Below are 16669 nucleotides of genomic sequence, written 5' to 3' on the forward strand. Positions count from 1 at the left end.
TGAAACTCTGAAATCTCACATAAAACTGCACTCACTAGATTGTTTAAGTCACAGTCAGGCGTGGATAAGAAAGAAAGGCGGTGCGGCAGCGGGACCACAATACACAGGCACCGGCCATATGCACCCCGCCTCATGGATGCAGAGTAGCAGACCCATTCACTTGAATGGGTCCGATATCCGGGAGATGCGGTGCGGAACGGAGGTATGGATCGAAAGCACTATGGAGTGCCTCCCTGGGTTTTCTGTCCGTGCCTCCGCACCGCAAAAAAGTGAATGGGTTCGCGATCCCCATCCGGCGGCCCCACAGTCGTGTGCATGAGGCCTTACACTTTTCCTTCTGTTCACTTCTGCTTTATCTCAGTTGAGCCTGTGACTACTTCACGCTGCTCTTAGGCTTTTACACTCTTTTTTTCAGGTGGTGTTTTTTAGTCAAACATTTAACCTTTTTTTTTTTTTTTAAATAGATGCTTTGTTTTCCTATACAGAACATGTAACATCAGGCAAAGGTGTGTTTTTTTCCTTTAAAAAAAAAAAAAAAAAAGTCTATAAGGTGCATAGCTAAAAAACAAACAGTGTGAACCCACCCTTATGTTCATATGATTTGGAAAATCCTCCTGCAAAACTCAGCGTGAAATCCACATGGGGGGTTCGCACAGCACAAGCTATACAAAATATTAAAGGGATTGTCTTGTTTCAGGAGGAAACCTGGCAGCACATGTGATCCACCTGCAGTAAAGAATAGATATAATTGCCTGATTGTTTTCCACCCTACGGCACCGGTTCTCCTGGTAGGGCCCCATTTCCCCAGCTGCAGCAGTGATGTCATGTCAACAACATGTGACCACTGCAGCCAATCACTGGCCTCTCCTCGGAAACTGCTGACACCAGTGATTGGCTACAGCGGCCACATGTTATTGACTTTATGTCACTGCTGCAGCCAGGTAAATAGAGCGTGGCCCGGAGAACTGGAGAGGGAGCGTTCAGGTAAAAATCTACTCTTTATTGCAGGTGGATCATGTGTTGTTTAGTTTCCTCCTGAAACAGAACAACCCTTTAAATCTCCATACCACTGTGCAATCCAGGAGTCTGCATTCATCTGCCCCAGACTCTCTTGGATTCTGGATGAAACAGGTAAATGTTTGCCCCACAGGCTGCAGAAGCAGGCTGGCATCATGCCACCCATTTCAATACACTGCATGGGGCAAGTAAGCCTGTAGTATGAGTATATGGAGCTGTGAGGTCTCTCACCAGGAGGCTCCCAGGCCGCCTCTCGGAACCGCTCCAGATCCTCAGCCCCGCTACTACTGTCAGATTCCGCCTCCTGCCAGCTGCTCCTGGGCGCCGCCATCTTGCCTCACGTGTCCCCAGGTCTGCTGCTGCTGTGACCCGGAAGTGACGTAAAGGGACGGCCTACAGCTGACGCTTGGTGATGGTGGATCTCGGCTTATCGGAGGTGAGCAGCAGGAGACTTCCTTGTAGCGCGTACGTCGCCAAACAGACTGCTAGTTCTTATTGCAACTACCGCCTGCGGTTTCTTCTCCCAGAATATCAGCCATTGCTGGGTATGTTCATATCTGCCACATATCCCACCGGCTGCTACAGTGAGCTGCCAGAGACGGCCTCTGTAGTACTACAAGTCTCAGCATGCACTGCAGACTACCAGGCAGGGGCTCTCCCAGACACCTGGAGTCACGAGGTGTCACTTCCCTCCCACAGAAGGTGCATAAGGCATGGGGCAGACTTTCCATTCACTTCCATGGAGGAGGGCTGTTGCATCATTGTGATGATGCAGAACTGCTGACTCGCCCAGGGGGCTGCTGCCTGTGCACAGTGCTGGTTGTCAGGAGAACATGCATGCCTCTTTAGTTCAGTATACAGAGAGGGATAAATGGCTGCCAAACATCCGGGACGCCGCTTATCTGCCTGCGGAAACAGGATCAGACATGTCTAGATCTAGTCTGACCCTGACAACATCAGCGGGATCCACCCCCAAATAACACCTAGAAGTAGACTGTACAGTAGTCTGATCCTATCAGCTTAATGGGGTTGTCCGACTCCTCGCAACAAGTGCTCAAAAACAGGGTTCAGTGAACCAAGACCTTTAAAAAAAAAAAAAGTCTGAACACTTTTAATTTACTTTAAATGGGAACTCATACTGGAAGTATACAGGCTCCATAGAAGTCTATAGGCCCATCTCGGAGGAGAGCGAGCGAGATATATGTGGGCGCTTCTCTCCCCTTGTTCTAGGGATCGTGGGGGTCTCAGCACTCAGACCCACACTGATCTAAACTGTTGAGATGTCTCTGATATTTAGGGTGTTGAACAGATGTTTTGAGAAAATCACAAGCGTATGGGTATCACAGTCATAGCTGATGTGGATCTTGTAAGTTCCAGCTGTTCTAAGTCCCAATGTCTGTCAGCATGATCATACCTAATAAACCAGACACACTGCCTTGAAGTGTTGATCATGCTGAGTACAGGGACACTTGTAATTTTAGAGAAATGTGCACTTTTCTTTTTATGTTTCTTTTTATGTTAATGAGGTGCTCGGAGCACCATTTCACCTCTTCCTCGGCACCACTCCCCCTCCTGTACTGATTGACAAGGCTAGGCATCCTCACTGTTCAGATGGCCCTGAAAGCTTACGCATGCGCCAGCCATAGTGCCGTCTGTGCTAGCACAGTTTGTAAGTCAAAACAAGGACATCTGTACCCACTGAGATCTGGCGAGAGTACTATCACTGCATTTGTAGTTTGGATCTTAAAGGGGTTGTCCGAGTTATATCTATATATGTTACTGTGGCTTACAGGCTTTTCCCTGCCTTAGGGAGTGGCCCGGCTCTGTACACGAAACGTACAGGTCTTTTAGACTTTTCAGGAAGGAGATAATACTGCAGCATGCTGCGGTTTTATTTCCGGCCAAAAAAAAACAGAACACCTGCCTGAATGCCGGCGGAGCAACAGCGCAGCACAGCGAGAGGCCGCCGGACTAAAAAGTCGGACATGCAGTACTTTTAGGCCGGCGGCCTCTCGCTGTGCCGTGCAGGAGCTCCGCCCCCGTCCCCATTATAGTCAATGGGGACGGAGAGGCAGTCCGGTGGCACAGTGAAATAGCGGCAGGACGGATCCGACAGGGTAAACAGCCTGTCGGATCCGTCCTGCTGCTAGTGTGAAAGTAGCCTTAGGCTACTTTCACACTTGCGGCAGTGTGATCCGGCAAGCGGTTCCATCGTCGGAACTGCCTGCCGGATCCGCCGATCTGGATGTGACTGAAAGCATTTGTGAGACGCATCTGAATGCGGATCCGTTTTACAAATGCATTGCAAGAACGGATCCGTCTCTCTGCTTGTCCTGCGGACGGACGGATCCGGAATTCCGGTATTTTGAATGCCGGATCCAGCACTAATACATTACTATGGGGAAAAATGCCGGATCCGGCATTCAGGCAAGTCTTCAGTTTTTTTTTCCGCCTGAGATAAAACGGTAGGATGCTACGGTTTTCTCTTTTGCCTGATCAGTCAAAATGATTGAACTGAAGACATCCTGAATGGATTATTCTCCATTCAGAATGCATGGGGATACCTCCTATGCCGGAAAAGAAAACCACTAGTGTGAAAGTACCCTTAGATAGATGTAGGTGTCATATAGCTTAGATACATATAGCTGTCATGTAGCTTAGATAGAATGGGTCTGCAGCTGAGCCATAAACAATGCAGCTCGGATGCGGAACCAAACCACAGTCGTGTGAATGAGCCCTTAGAGGTCACTGCCAGTGAAAAACACACACGGATGCTGTCAATTAGGCCTCTTGCACACAAACGTATTTTCATTCTGTGTCCGTTCCATTTTTTCAATTTTTTTTTGCAGAACGGAAATGCAATGCACAAGGAGTACCTCACGTTTTTTTTTTTTTTTTTTTTGCGGACCCATTGAAATGAATGGTTCCGTATACGGTCTGCAAAAAAACAAAACGGTACTCCTTGTGCATTCCATTTCCGTTCCGCCAAAAAATAGAACATGTCCTATTATTGTCCACATTACGGACAAGGATAGTATTGCTCTCAGGGGCCAGCTTTTCCGTTCCTCAAAATAGGAAATGCACACGGATGTCATCCGTATATTTTGTGGATCTGCTTTTCGCCGACCGTAAAATACTTGCGGTTGTGTGCAAGAGGCCTTATTTTTTTTTCACTGACCCATTGACTTGAATGGACCAGTCCTGCATGAAAAATGAATGAAGATAGAGCATGCTACCATTTTTCCGGAACAGGCAGTCAGTGATGACCAGTGCTCCTCTGCGTATACCCATTGAAATGCGTGGGTCAGGGTTCAGTCTGGCAGCATCGCTTAGGGAGAGGGGCAGTGGCCATTAGTGGCTGTCTCCTCTTTGATCCCCCTGTGGATCTTTCAAACGCTTCATAGTTTTAAAGCGGGTAAACCCCGCTGGCATTTGGAGCGTTGCTCCTGCTGAACAGTCCTGGTATGATCTGGTTTGTTTTGTAATCTGTACAGTAGCGACACCTGAGCGCCCGAGTCTCACTGGTTGAACTGGTCTTGCTAAATGTTGTGCCAGGGCATGCACATGGTTTCCTGTTGCTGTCTGTGAAATTGCATGACAGCTGTGAAGGTGGTCCCTATGGGCAGGGGATTAGCTGACTACGTGTGCACACACAGGGGCGGTCCAGACAGGTGAGAGGGTGGTTCATTGCTGGTCTCCTCTAGTCTCTAAGGCATTCTCCGATTTCTTTGGTTTAATTGCTGTCTGCTTAACCCCTCCCCATTCCTTTATTTCCCCTTTCTCCAGACCCATTTCCTTTACTCTGTGCGTCACTCCATGTTTTTTTTATTTTTTTTTATCCTGTCATCAATTTATTCTTTGGGGACATGATGTAACAGAGTGAAAAAGCAACACACACCACACATATAGCATAGTCTCTTCTTCCTCCATCACTGAGTGATAGTGACTGTCCCTGCTGCAAGTTGTACTGTAGCACCAATCGGTTATTACATTTTCGGTAAGTTTGCCTGGCTTTTGAGATTGGCCTCACCTTACCATGCATAGATGCCGTCATTTACCTCCTCTTGTCTCTGCTAGGTCCACTGTCTTGGATTAGTTATCTCAGCCCTGTGGTGCCCTGGATAAGATGGCGAGTGCGGGTCCAGCCACCTCTGCATCTGCAGAGAATTCAGGCCCTGGTGGAGCAAGTGGAAGTAGCGAGGGGAACAGCCAGGACAGCACATTTGAGTGCAACATTTGCCTGGACACAGCCAAGGATGCCGTGATCAGCTTATGTGGCCACCTCTTCTGGTAAGTAGCTGATTACTGTTGTAAGACTGCACGGGCTGGATATATATATATATTAGCAGAAGGACACGGCTTTGCACGGGTATATTTCACTTAATGTTTCTGTGTGTCGTTAAAAGATATGGACAGTATCCCCCATAACAGTGACCTCTACAGTACCCCTCCCCCTTAACACTGACCCCCTCCCCACAGTGCCCTCAACAGCAGCCCATTCCCTTAACTTTGACCTTCACAGCAGCCCTCCCCTTTAAGGCCTCTTTCACACCGGCGTGTGCGCCCCGTTGCCGTATTGTGGACCGCATTTGTGGATCCGCAATACACGGGTGCCGTTCTGTGGGCATTCCGCATCATGGATGTGGACCCATTCACTTCAATGGGTCCGCAAATACGGAGATACGGAAGCACTACGGAGTGCTTCCATGGGGTTTCGTCCCATACTTCCGTTCCGCAAAAAGATAGAACATGTCCTATCTTTTTGCGGAACGGCCGGATCGCGGACCCATTCAAGTGAATGGGTCCGCGATCCGCTGTGGCTGCCCCACGGGCTGTGCTCGTGTGAAAGAGGCCTAACAGTGAGTTTCACAGCACCCGACTCCCTTGACAGTGACCTCCTCAGGGGTCCACCCCCTTAACAGTGACTTATACAGCACCCCACCCCTTAACAGTGACCTCCATAGGGGACCGTCCCCTTATCTGTGACCGCCACTGTTCCCTGCCCCCTTAACAGTGACCTCCACAGCACCCGTCCCTTTAACAGTGACCTCCACAGCAGCTGCCCCTTTGATAGTGGCCCCTGCCCCCTTAACAGTGAAATCCACCTGCCCCTTTAAGGCTAGGGATACATGATGACAAGTGTCGCGCAACAATTTTTATATTGATAGGCTATGGTGTTGCACTGCGACAGACTGCGACACGACAGTCGCAAAAAATCCATCCAAGATGGATGCATGTAGCAGTGTAGTTGTGCCCTATGTGTCGTGCTACTTATTGTCGTCGTGTAGCCCTAGCCTAAAGCTGACCTACAGCAGTGAGAAAAATGGCTGGGTTGTTATGGAAACCTGGAGTAAAACTGTGTGTATGTGGAGACTAAGGGCCTGCGAGCTTCTATTAGCTGATAATGAACATGTGACCGCTTGTATGGCAGTTGGGGTATGAAGAGAAAGACTTGCAGCCTTGTATTGGTTAATGCAGGTCATTTTTTGGGAATATCTCAGAAACGGTACGTGCTAGAGAGCTGAGAACCTTTCCTGACACCTCATGTACCTGTGTGCCAAATTTGGTAAAGACCGGTCCAGTCGTTTTGTCGCGCGTAAAGGGCGAAAAGGCTTTTTAGATATATAAAGATATAGTAAATGAGTAAGTGCTAATGTGCAATATTATTTATAAGCCAATCTTAACACTACCATCATAACATTTTCTTCTCTTACCTTTCTAGCTGGCCATGTTTGCATCAGGTAAGTTTTATGCTATTATATATTACTTAGGATTGTAAAGGAGGGTATTAGATATGGAGGGTGTACCAAACCTTTTGATAAGGCTCCATTCAGAAGTCGGTGTGTGTTTTGGGGAGCCACAGATCCGGAAAACATGGACACCGGCAATGTGAATTCCGCATTTTGCGGACCGCACATCGCCGGCACTTAATAGAAAATGCCTATTCTTGTTGCGGACAAGAATAGGACATGTTCTATTTTTTTCGGGATCGGAATTGCGGACCCGGCATTTCTGGATCCGGGCCGTACATCGCCGGCACTTAATAGAAAATGCCTATTCTTGTCCGCAATTGCGGATAAGAATAGGACATGTTCTATTTTTTGGGGGATCGGATTTGCGGACCCGGAAATGAATGGGTCCGCAACTGCATTCCGCAAAATGAATGACAAAAAATGTGAATGGAGCCCAACTGTGCTACAAGATTTTCTGTGTGTGTGCTCTCCCTACCTTTAACTTTAGGAGTGGAATGCAGTACCACATACAGGGAAACTTCTTGGAGTTGACCACCCACAATTGCATTGAACAGTGGTCTTCTCAAAGAAGATGCCCAGTATACATAATTATGGTGGAGCAGGAAATCTGGTCTGGATAAGGGGTGGCCCTTTAATGGGTTGTGCATGGTTCTCCTGTAGAAGCATACCTAGCGTTATTTCTTTCAGTAAAGTCCCATCTACAGGCTCCTGTGATGCATATTATTTCTGGTAATGGTGCAGTCCACTCCACTAGGTTGGCCCGCATGTACGCCTGGTCTTTATCTTTCATTGTCCTCTTACCAAGAGTGATGATAGGCCAATTTTCAGGATGAGCGTTTGTAGAAACGCGGTTCTTGACTATTGGCATGTGTAAAAGGCCGGCACCTAAAATGACTGTTTCCGTGCAGCAGACCGGCTGCCCAGGAACAATGAATCTCTGAGGACAAGCAATAGCTTGTCTTCATATAGCCGAGGTGATTGCTGCATATAAATGCAGCTTCATCTCTGACGATCAGGCAGTTATTGGAAATGTTTAGTTTGTTCCTGATAATTGCCTAATTTTCATCGGTGATGAGGGCTGCATTTACATGCAGCAATCACTTCCGCTGTATGAGGAGAAGCGATTGCTTGATCCCATTGAAAATCATTGTTCCTGGGCTGCAGATGACGGATTACACAGCCGAGCCTGCTGCACGGAACAATGATTTTTGGTGCTGGCTGAACGACAGGATCTGCACCTTTCACACAATGGCCAATTATCAGGAACCAGCACTTCTGCAAACCCTCATCCCCATTAATTGGCCTGATTATTGCTCCATGTAAAAGGACCTTTAGTGATGATGGTTAATGAAGATTCACTACATGTGTCCTTCTTGTCTTCAGTGGTTAGAAACCCGACCAAATCGCCAGGTGTGTCCAGTGTGCAAAGCTGGCATCAGCCGTGATAAAGTAATACCTTTGTATGGAAGAGGAAGCACGGGCCAAGAAGACCCTCGGTGAGCAGTCACTTCTTAGAAGCAGTCAGTGTTATTTTCTGGCGTTACACGTGAACTCATCTTACACAATCTTCCTTCCATTAGGGAAAAAACTCCCCCACGGCCTCAAGGGCAGCGACCAGAGCCAGAGAACAGAGGGGTGAGTGATGGGTGAAGATTTGGGGTTGTACAGGATGTGTCACATGATGAAACGATTGCTTCTAATCTGTAATTCTGTAGCGGCTCCTGGGAATTGTTAGTTAACACATAACGAGCTTCCCTCGAGAAAAACTAATTAACAGTAACAAGATGCCACCGGCCGCACAGCGCTTCCTGCCATTCATCTTCTGCTTCTAAATCTGTGATTGGCCATTTCCTGCTTTTTTTTTTTTCTCCAAGATCCAGTCCTTAGATTTACACCGTAGTGTAGTGGTGATGGATTCTGTAACTCATGCAGGTTTCATACGTTGTAAATGGGTATGGCATTAACCCTGTCTTAGGCCATGGCATGAGCTGTACCTGTACAAGCTGCCATTACAGTGGGCTAACCCTCCATATGACATTGTTGCCACATTTGTATCACGCCAGTTTATCCAGCAGAGGGGATGGGATCCATTGGGCGCTTGCAGTGTCTGGCATGTGATTGAACCGGCAATTCCGTTATTCTGTTCCTACGGCAGAATTTAAACGGAGATGTGACCCTATCCTAAGTGCTACATACAGCTTATTAGTCAGTTGGATTGCTTTGCACCTGAGGTTACTATACAACCTGGTTATACAATGACAAACTGCTTACATATACAGTACTGTATGACATTGAAAGCTACTAGCTATTACACCATATTCTCAATGCCATTTCTAGCGGTCCTTTAAAGAGGACCTGTCCACTCTAATAACATGTCTCTTTTAGTACATACCTGGATTCCCTTGTTGTTCTGCAGCATCTCTACTTGGAACGCTGCGTTGTGGTGCTCCTCTACACCAGGGGTGCACAACCTTTTCTGGTTGGGGGCCACATTGTCAACCTGAACCAATTCCAAGGGCCGAAAATAAACTTTAAAGGGTATTACCAAGTGAAATACTATATGTATGGCATATTGAACATACAGTATATATCATAAATGTCTAGTTACACTTCTACTACTCCCATCTAATGGAACAATACATGAAAAATGAATGTGAGCAGCCACAAGACATAGACATACATGTCTGCTACCAGATGTTTGGGGGCCGCAGGTTGTGCACCCCTGCTCTACACAGTCTGATACTGTTGGCACAGATTTGACAGTGTCGGGGTATATAGGGACACTCTCCCCCAGGTGTCAATTTATTCATAAATTTCTAAGAGGAATAACAGAGGAATGGTACAGAATTTTTATATGATTGGGAATACAATTATTTACCAAACAGACATGTCAGGGAAGGTGATGAGTCCTCTTTAACGGGGTAGGCCAATTTGTAAATATGTTTTACCCAAATTGTTGATTTGTATGTCACATCATAACTTACCCCTGCTCTGTGGTCCCTATCTGTGTGCACAACATCCATGGGGTGTAAGATAGCGGCGGTCATATGATTCACCCACATCGCCGCTGTCTAAACTGACATTTGACGGATTCAGTTCTGTGCTGAACATGTTCATTCATGTGCAGAACAGAATCCTAGAAAGCTGTGATGCGGGTGAATCATGACACTGCCATCATCTCGCGCCCTATGGACCCAGCCTGGCAGGTTCATCAGTGTTAACACAGGCTCAAATGGGAACTGGGGATCTAATGCTGTGCCGCAGGGGTACGTTATGATGTGACATCAGCAATAGATGGGGGCTATCATAAACTTAAAAGCTATGAACACTCTTGGGTATTTTTTCTGATTGCATTCTACTTATTTTGGGCTAAAAATATATATACCGTATATTTTTTCAGTTGGTCTTCATTAAAAATGTATAACAATTTGTGGTCTACAGCCTTCCATTCTCTTTCTCAGGGAATCCATCAGAAAGCTGTTCTGATGGGTTAATCTGTAGTCCTTATTTCTTCACTCCTGACAGCTCATTTAAGCCATATTCTTATCTGTTTGATAACAATTTAACATTCATCATAGCTCAATTATTAAACTGATAAGAATATTGGCTTAAATAAGTGTTCATAAGGTCAGGAGATCAGAGCTGTACATGAGCAGTCAGCTGACAGGATTCAAAGAAACAGATTCACAACTTGCAGACAGATAAAAAAAAAATTTAACCCGTTTATCTCAGAAACAGCTGAACATTATTAATAAAGACCAATTGTCCCAAAGGTGTACATAGCCTTTGAAGGGGTTGTCTCACTTCAGTAAGTTGCATTTATCATGTAGAGAAAGTTAACACAAGCCACTTACTAATGTATTGTTATTATCTATATTGCCTCTATTGCTGGCTTGATTAATTTTTCCATCACATTATACACTGCTCGTTTCCATGGTTATGACCACCTGAAATCCATCAGTGGTGGTCGTGCTTGCATATTATAGGTAAAATCGTCAGCCTCTCTGGTGGCCGGGACCATGGCTCGTGTTTTCCCTATATTGTGCCAGCACAACCACCACTGATGGATTGCAGGGTGGTCGTAACCATGGAAATGAGCAGTGTATACTGTGTTGGAAAAATGAATCCAGCCAGCAAAGGAAGCAATATGAATAATAACAATATATTAGTGAGGGGCTTGTATTAATTTTATCTACATGATAAATGCCACTTAATGAAGTGAGACAGCCCATTCAAATAGGTTGGCAGATCAACTGGAGTAACATCTCTAGACCTATTTCAAGATTTGCCAAATTTATAAAATTACAGCAACAGAGGCTTAAGGAAATTCGAAAAGTCTTCTTGTGGACACATTTTGTATGATGTACTCTGTCTAGTTTCTTGGTGTTTATAGTTTTTATTATATTTTTTTCCAGGGTTTCCAAGGGTTTGGTTTTGGAGATGGAGGCTTTCAGATGTCCTTTGGCATTGGAGCATTTCCCTTTGGAATGTTTGCGACAGCATTTAACATCAATGATGGTCGTCCTCCACCAGGTGAACCAAGCTTTCAAGTAGCAGTAAAGTCATGGGTATAAGGGCTAATTCACACAACCATATGAATGGGTCAGCTTTCACGCCGGGGTGCGGACCCACTGATTTCAAAGGGGCCGCAAAAGATGCGGACAGCACACAGTGTCCTGTCCACATCCGTAGTTCCGTTCCATCACGGCTGGTATCCGTGTTTTTGAGGTTTCGCAATTTGCAGACTGCAAAACGCATATGGTCGTCTGAATGTAGCTTAACTGTAAAGCTCTCTACCCATTGCCATCTATTGTTGAAACGTGCAGAAAATCACAGGATCAGGAGTTGTTGGACTTATGATGGTGTCTCCATCCAGTAAGTTTTTGTTTTATTTTTTAAGTGAAGTCAGAATAGCATAAAATCTGCAAAAAAGGGTCAGTAATGTAAATACATTATATTACTTGCACTAATGCTAAATTATAATCCAGAGCTGTAGTCAGAGTTCTGCTGGTTATCATTGGCCACAACCCTCGATGTACAATAATTGTATATGGAAAATGTCAAATCATGTTTAAAGGTGAACATTCACTTTAAACTTTGCACTTTAAAATGGTTGTGTCACTTTAGCAAACAGCATTTATGATGTAGAGGAAGTTAATACAAGGCACTTACTAATGTCCATATGGTTTCCTTTGCTAGCTGGATTCATTTTTCCATCACCTTATGCACTGCTCATTTACATGGTTACGACCACCCTGCAATCCATCAGCCGTGGTCGTGCTTGCACACTACAGCAAAAAAGCCTATGTGTGCTCCCACAGTGCTGTCTACCAGAGAGGACGGTGCTTTTTCCTATAGTGTGCAAGCATGGCCACCACTGCTGGATTGCAGGGTGGTCGTAACCATGGAAACGAGCAGTGTATAATGTAATGGAAAAACAAATCAAGCCAGCAAAGGAGGCAATATGGGCAATCACTATACATTAGCAAGTGCCTTGTATTAACGTTCTCTGCAAGATAAATGCCAGTTGCTGAAGTGAGACAACCCCTTTAACATGGTCTTTTCAAGAGCATAGGCTATTAGATGCTCACTTTGTGATTACTTTAAAACTTTCTCAAGGAGCAAACCTATAGACCAAAGGAGAGAAAATTGATGTCAGGAGAGATCAAATCTTCTTTATAACAAAAGATGGTCCATCTGGGTGATACCAGTTGGGGGCAGTGTCTGACACTATCCAATTAGTGCTACCAGTGTCAGACTGTTGGAAGCACCCCCAACAGGTAACACACATATGGACTGTAAACTGCTAGCAATTCATTCATAAACTTGTGCTGGAGGAATGGCACATAATATAGTCATAAGAATAGATGCTGCATATTACAGGGGGACTGCACGAAAAACAGACAAGTCAGGAGGTGTTGCAGAGCCTCTTGAACTTGACTTTTGTTTAGAAATTGTACAAGCTCCCATAGACCTACATGCATAATTAAATCATCAGGCATATTGTATACCACATGTCTGTTGTGTTCTTGCCTTAATGGGTTGTTTAGCTACATAAATTGTAAAAAAAAAAATTACACAAAAAACTTGTAAAATGATAAAAGAAGTAAGGTACGTATATATACCTTACCTATTTCCCGACTATTTCCGATCCCCCAACATACTCTGCATCCTGACCTCCAGCGATGATGTCCCGACACAGACGTGACCGCTGAAGCTAACCACTGGCTGCAGCAGAGACCTCACGGGTACCTGCTACAGCCAGCAACTTGCTGCCATGATCACATGTTCGTGAAGGAGAGTCACTGCTAGAGGCCAGGATAAGGCGAGTATTGTATACTGCATCGTATTAATTTTTTTATTTTTTTTATTTGCATAACTGGACTTTTAAAGTACATTAACTCTTAGTTTTAAGACAATTTCTTAGTACAATGTTTCTCATTCTCTCTTTGAACCTGTTTTACAGCAGTCCCTGGAACCCCTCAATATGTGGATGAACAGTTCCTGTCTCGTCTTTTCCTTTTCGTTGCCCTGGTAATAATGTTTTGGCTGCTGATCGCTTGAATATCACTAATTACTCTGTGGATGGCAGTAAGGACTGAATATCGTCCCAATCCCCGTGATTTCTTAGCCTGAACTTTGCCCCGTATCCTTCTCTGGCCTCTGAAGTGCTACGCTCTAGTCGCTGCTCTTTAGATTACTAGAAAGGGCTGTTAGACAAGAGAGGACATAAAGCACAAAAGTATTATTGGCTATGGAGGAGTTGTGTTCGCCGACAGATGGAGTAAATATCCTGTGCCAGAGAGGCACCATTATAATTACTTGGAGTGGGACAGGGTGAGAATATTGCAAATCAGAATAATAAATCTAAGGAAGCACATATAAGTGTGGACGCAAAGAAAAATGGAGAATCGGTAAAGAAAAAGGCTCCTCGGGTCCTTAAAAGCTAACATAGGGGAGTACTGGATGGAAAGTATATTGCATACTGGCAAATACATGGCAGCAAAACGATATATTTCTGGGCAAAATGCAGTGTAACACAAGGTAAGAAGAGGTGGAAAAGACAAAACATCGGGATTCAGGGACAATAAGACTTTGAAATTAGTTTTATGAGAAAATACTCTGGATGAAGAGTGAATTATTTTTGTCCAAAATGTATGCGCTAAGATCTGCCCCTGAGCTCCAAAGGAAGATGCCATGCAGTTTGTAGATACTCTCAATGTGCTTTGGAATTTAAGGGTGATTCCTCAATTTTATGAGATTTTAATAATTCATTGGGATTAAATGTTAATTTTAAAATACATTCTAGTATTCTTGTGTTTATTCAGCTTTTTCTATGTACTCCTCAGTGCTGTGGGATGACTTTATTAAAGAGCCTCTGTCAGCATGATCAAACCTATTAAACGAGGTATACTGCCTTGTAGGGTTGATCTTTCTGATTTTGTCTGTATCTTAAATCGCTGCAGAAATATCAGCATTTTTATTCACATGCAAATAAGTTTAAGCACCAGGGGGCCGGGCGGAGTCCTTGGAGGACTGCTTTTGCAACGTCCCTCACACCCTCCCTACTGATTGACAGGACTAGACATTAAGCATGGTAATTGCAGAAGCAGCAGGTGTAGTCATGCTTCTCATAAATCTGTGACAGTCAGCTCTGGCTTGGACTTTGCCTTTACACAGATCTTAAACTAGATATGGCGAGTATTATACACGGCCTGTCCAAAAAAAAAGTCGCCACCAAAAATATTTCATTGGACCGCCTTTAGCTTTCTTTATGACACGCATTCGCTGTGGCATTGTTTCGATAAGCTTCTGCAATGTCACAAGATTAATTTCTTTCCATAGAGTATTTAATTAATTTTTCACCAAGATCTTGCATTGATGATAGTAGAGTCTGACTGCTGCGCAAAGCCTTCTCCAGCACATCCCAAAGATTCTCAATGGGGTTAAGGTCTGGACACTGTGGTGGCCAATCCATGTGTGAAAATGATGTCTTATGCTCCCTGAACCACTCTTTCACAATCTGAGCCAGTATGTTCTGAGTATGTTCAGGTAGTCAGCTGACCTCATTCTTGGGGCACATACTGTTGCTAAACCTAGACCTGACCAACTGCAGCAACCCCAAATCATATCACTGCCCCCACAGGCTTGTAGAGTAGGCACTAGGCATGATGGGTACATCTGCCTCTCTTCTTACCCTGATGCGCCCATCACTGTGGAATAGGGTAAATCTGGACTGCGCCACGACTGCTTAATACTGGGGGGGAGGGGGGGGCGCACTGCGCCACCAATGCTTAATACTGGGGGGGAGGGGGGAACGCACTGCGCCACCAATGTCTGATACTGGGGGGCTTGGGGGGGGGGGGGGGCGCACTGCGCCACCAATGAAGCTTAATCTCTAATTTATTCATATACAGGAGGCGGGAGCTGGCTGCAGAATCACATAGCCGGCTCCCGACCTCTATGAGCAGTAGCTGCGATCCGCGGCACCTGAGGAGTTAACTACCGCAGATCGCAGCTACAGCTCATAGAGGTCGGGAGCCGGCTATGTGATACTGCGCAGCCAGCTCCCGCCTCCTGTATATGAATAAATGAGAGATTAAGCTTCATTGGTGGTGCAGTGGCCATAGCTCCTCCCCTCCTCTTGTCCCCTGTACTTTTATTGGCGGCAGCAGCACAGGGGGAGGAGACACTGCTTCCTTCTTCCCTGTCCTGCTGCTGAGGGAACACGGAGAGCGCTGTCAGCAGCGCGATCTGTGTTCCCAGTACGCTATCGGTATATCGGCAAAATAAATGCCGATACTGATAGCGTTCAAAATCCTGAATATCGGCCGATAATATCGGTAAATCCGATAATCGGTCGATCCCTAGTCCTGAGTTCTACTGTTTTTTTTAGATTTGATTTCACCAAACGTTTGATCGCCGATCACGATCATTCAGGATTTTTTTCCCGCCACATTTCTTCCTCTAATACGATGGGTCCCCACTAGCCTTTCAGTTTTTATAATGTGTAGGACAGTTCCTAACCCAATTTTAGTAGTTTCTGCAATATCCTTAGCTGTTTTCTCTGCTTGATGCATGCCAATGATTTGACCCTTCTCAAACAGACTAACATCTTTTCCACGACCACGAGATGTGTCTTTCGACATGGTTGTTTAAGAAATGAGAAGCAACTCATTGCACCAACAGGGGTTAAATAACTTGTTGCCAGCTGAAAGATAATCGCCCATGCAGTAATTATCCAATAGGAGGCTCATAACTATTTGCTTAGTTAAATCCAGGTGGCGACTTTTTTTGGGGGGGGACAGGCAGTGTATATGAGTATCAGGAAATAAGTAAAATGTATCCTACAGCTGTGTCATAACATGATATCATATACACTACTTACAGCCTTGGTCCTCACAGTTGTTTGTTTTGCCTTCCTCTGGATCAACTTTCAGGATAACAGGCTGAAATGGATGGACAGAAGTCTTTTTTTTTCGGCCTTATATATTAGTTGCATAATAACATAGTTTATAAGGCGGAATCCATGGGAGGTGAAGAGTAGGTGAGTGTGCCTTTCCGCACCAAATCCAGGATCAGCACAGGGGCGCTGTTGAAGAAGCGATTGACAAGCCAATCGCTTCTTATGAGGGAGACAAGACACAGCAAACAAGCTTCTACATGCAAGACAAGAAATTAGAGTGTGAGCTGGCAAGTGTTTGCAAGACAGCATGGTGCAATGGCCCGGAGGAACAGAATCTATGGGTGAGATAATTGGCGGATATACATCGATTCACACTGGCTACATTAGACATTGCGCTGAAAACATAGCTACTAACCCTACAATTTCCACCCAAAACAGAAACTTAGGAATTTCCTATCCTTTATGTCAGAATGTCATCATAACACAGCCAAGC

The 16669-nt window shown here is 45.2% G+C and overlaps 2 protein-coding genes and 1 long non-coding RNA gene across 6 annotated transcripts in view; 1 reads left to right on the forward strand and 2 right to left on the reverse strand.

Annotated features, from left to right (window-relative positions):
- The window catches only part of C1H12orf43 (chromosome 1 C12orf43 homolog), a 20061-nt gene extending 18659 nt beyond the window's left edge, over positions 1–1402 (reverse strand). Inside the window, exon 1 of the mRNA XM_044281734.1 lies at positions 1249–1402. Coding sequence (XP_044137669.1) covers positions 1249–1348 — 100 coding nt within the window. The 5' untranslated portion in view covers positions 1349–1402. The remainder of the gene's footprint in view (positions 1–1248) is intronic.
- Positions 1379–14071, forward strand: RNF185 (ring finger protein 185). 4 transcript variants are annotated; one of them, XM_044275457.1, is made up of 7 exons: positions 1379–1453; positions 5095–5307; positions 6740–6758; positions 8154–8266; positions 8351–8405; positions 11186–11303; positions 13237–14071. In XM_044275457.1, the coding sequence occupies exons 2-7, from the start codon at positions 5144–5146 to the stop codon at positions 13332–13334; spliced, it is 567 nt and encodes a 188-aa protein (XP_044131392.1). In that variant the 5' UTR covers positions 1379–1453; positions 5095–5143; the 3' UTR covers positions 13335–14071. The 4 variants fall into 4 exon arrangements, with proteins under 4 accessions (XP_044131392.1, XP_044131393.1, XP_044131394.1 ...); XM_044275458.1 differs by having other exon boundaries at positions 1450–1562; XM_044275459.1 differs by lacking the exon at positions 1379–1453 and adding an exon at positions 4906–5014 and having other exon boundaries at positions 13240–14071.
- Positions 11310–16669, reverse strand: part of LOC122924408 — a 22044-nt gene continuing 16684 nt past the window's right edge. The window contains exon 4 of the long non-coding RNA XR_006387399.1: positions 11310–11692. This is a non-coding gene — a long non-coding RNA (uncharacterized LOC122924408). The remainder of the gene's footprint in view (positions 11693–16669) is intronic.

This window comes from Bufo gargarizans, chromosome 1 (genome assembly GCF_014858855.1).
Source record: "Bufo gargarizans isolate SCDJY-AF-19 chromosome 1, ASM1485885v1, whole genome shotgun sequence".
Taxonomy (NCBI): domain Eukaryota; kingdom Metazoa; phylum Chordata; class Amphibia; order Anura; family Bufonidae; genus Bufo; species Bufo gargarizans.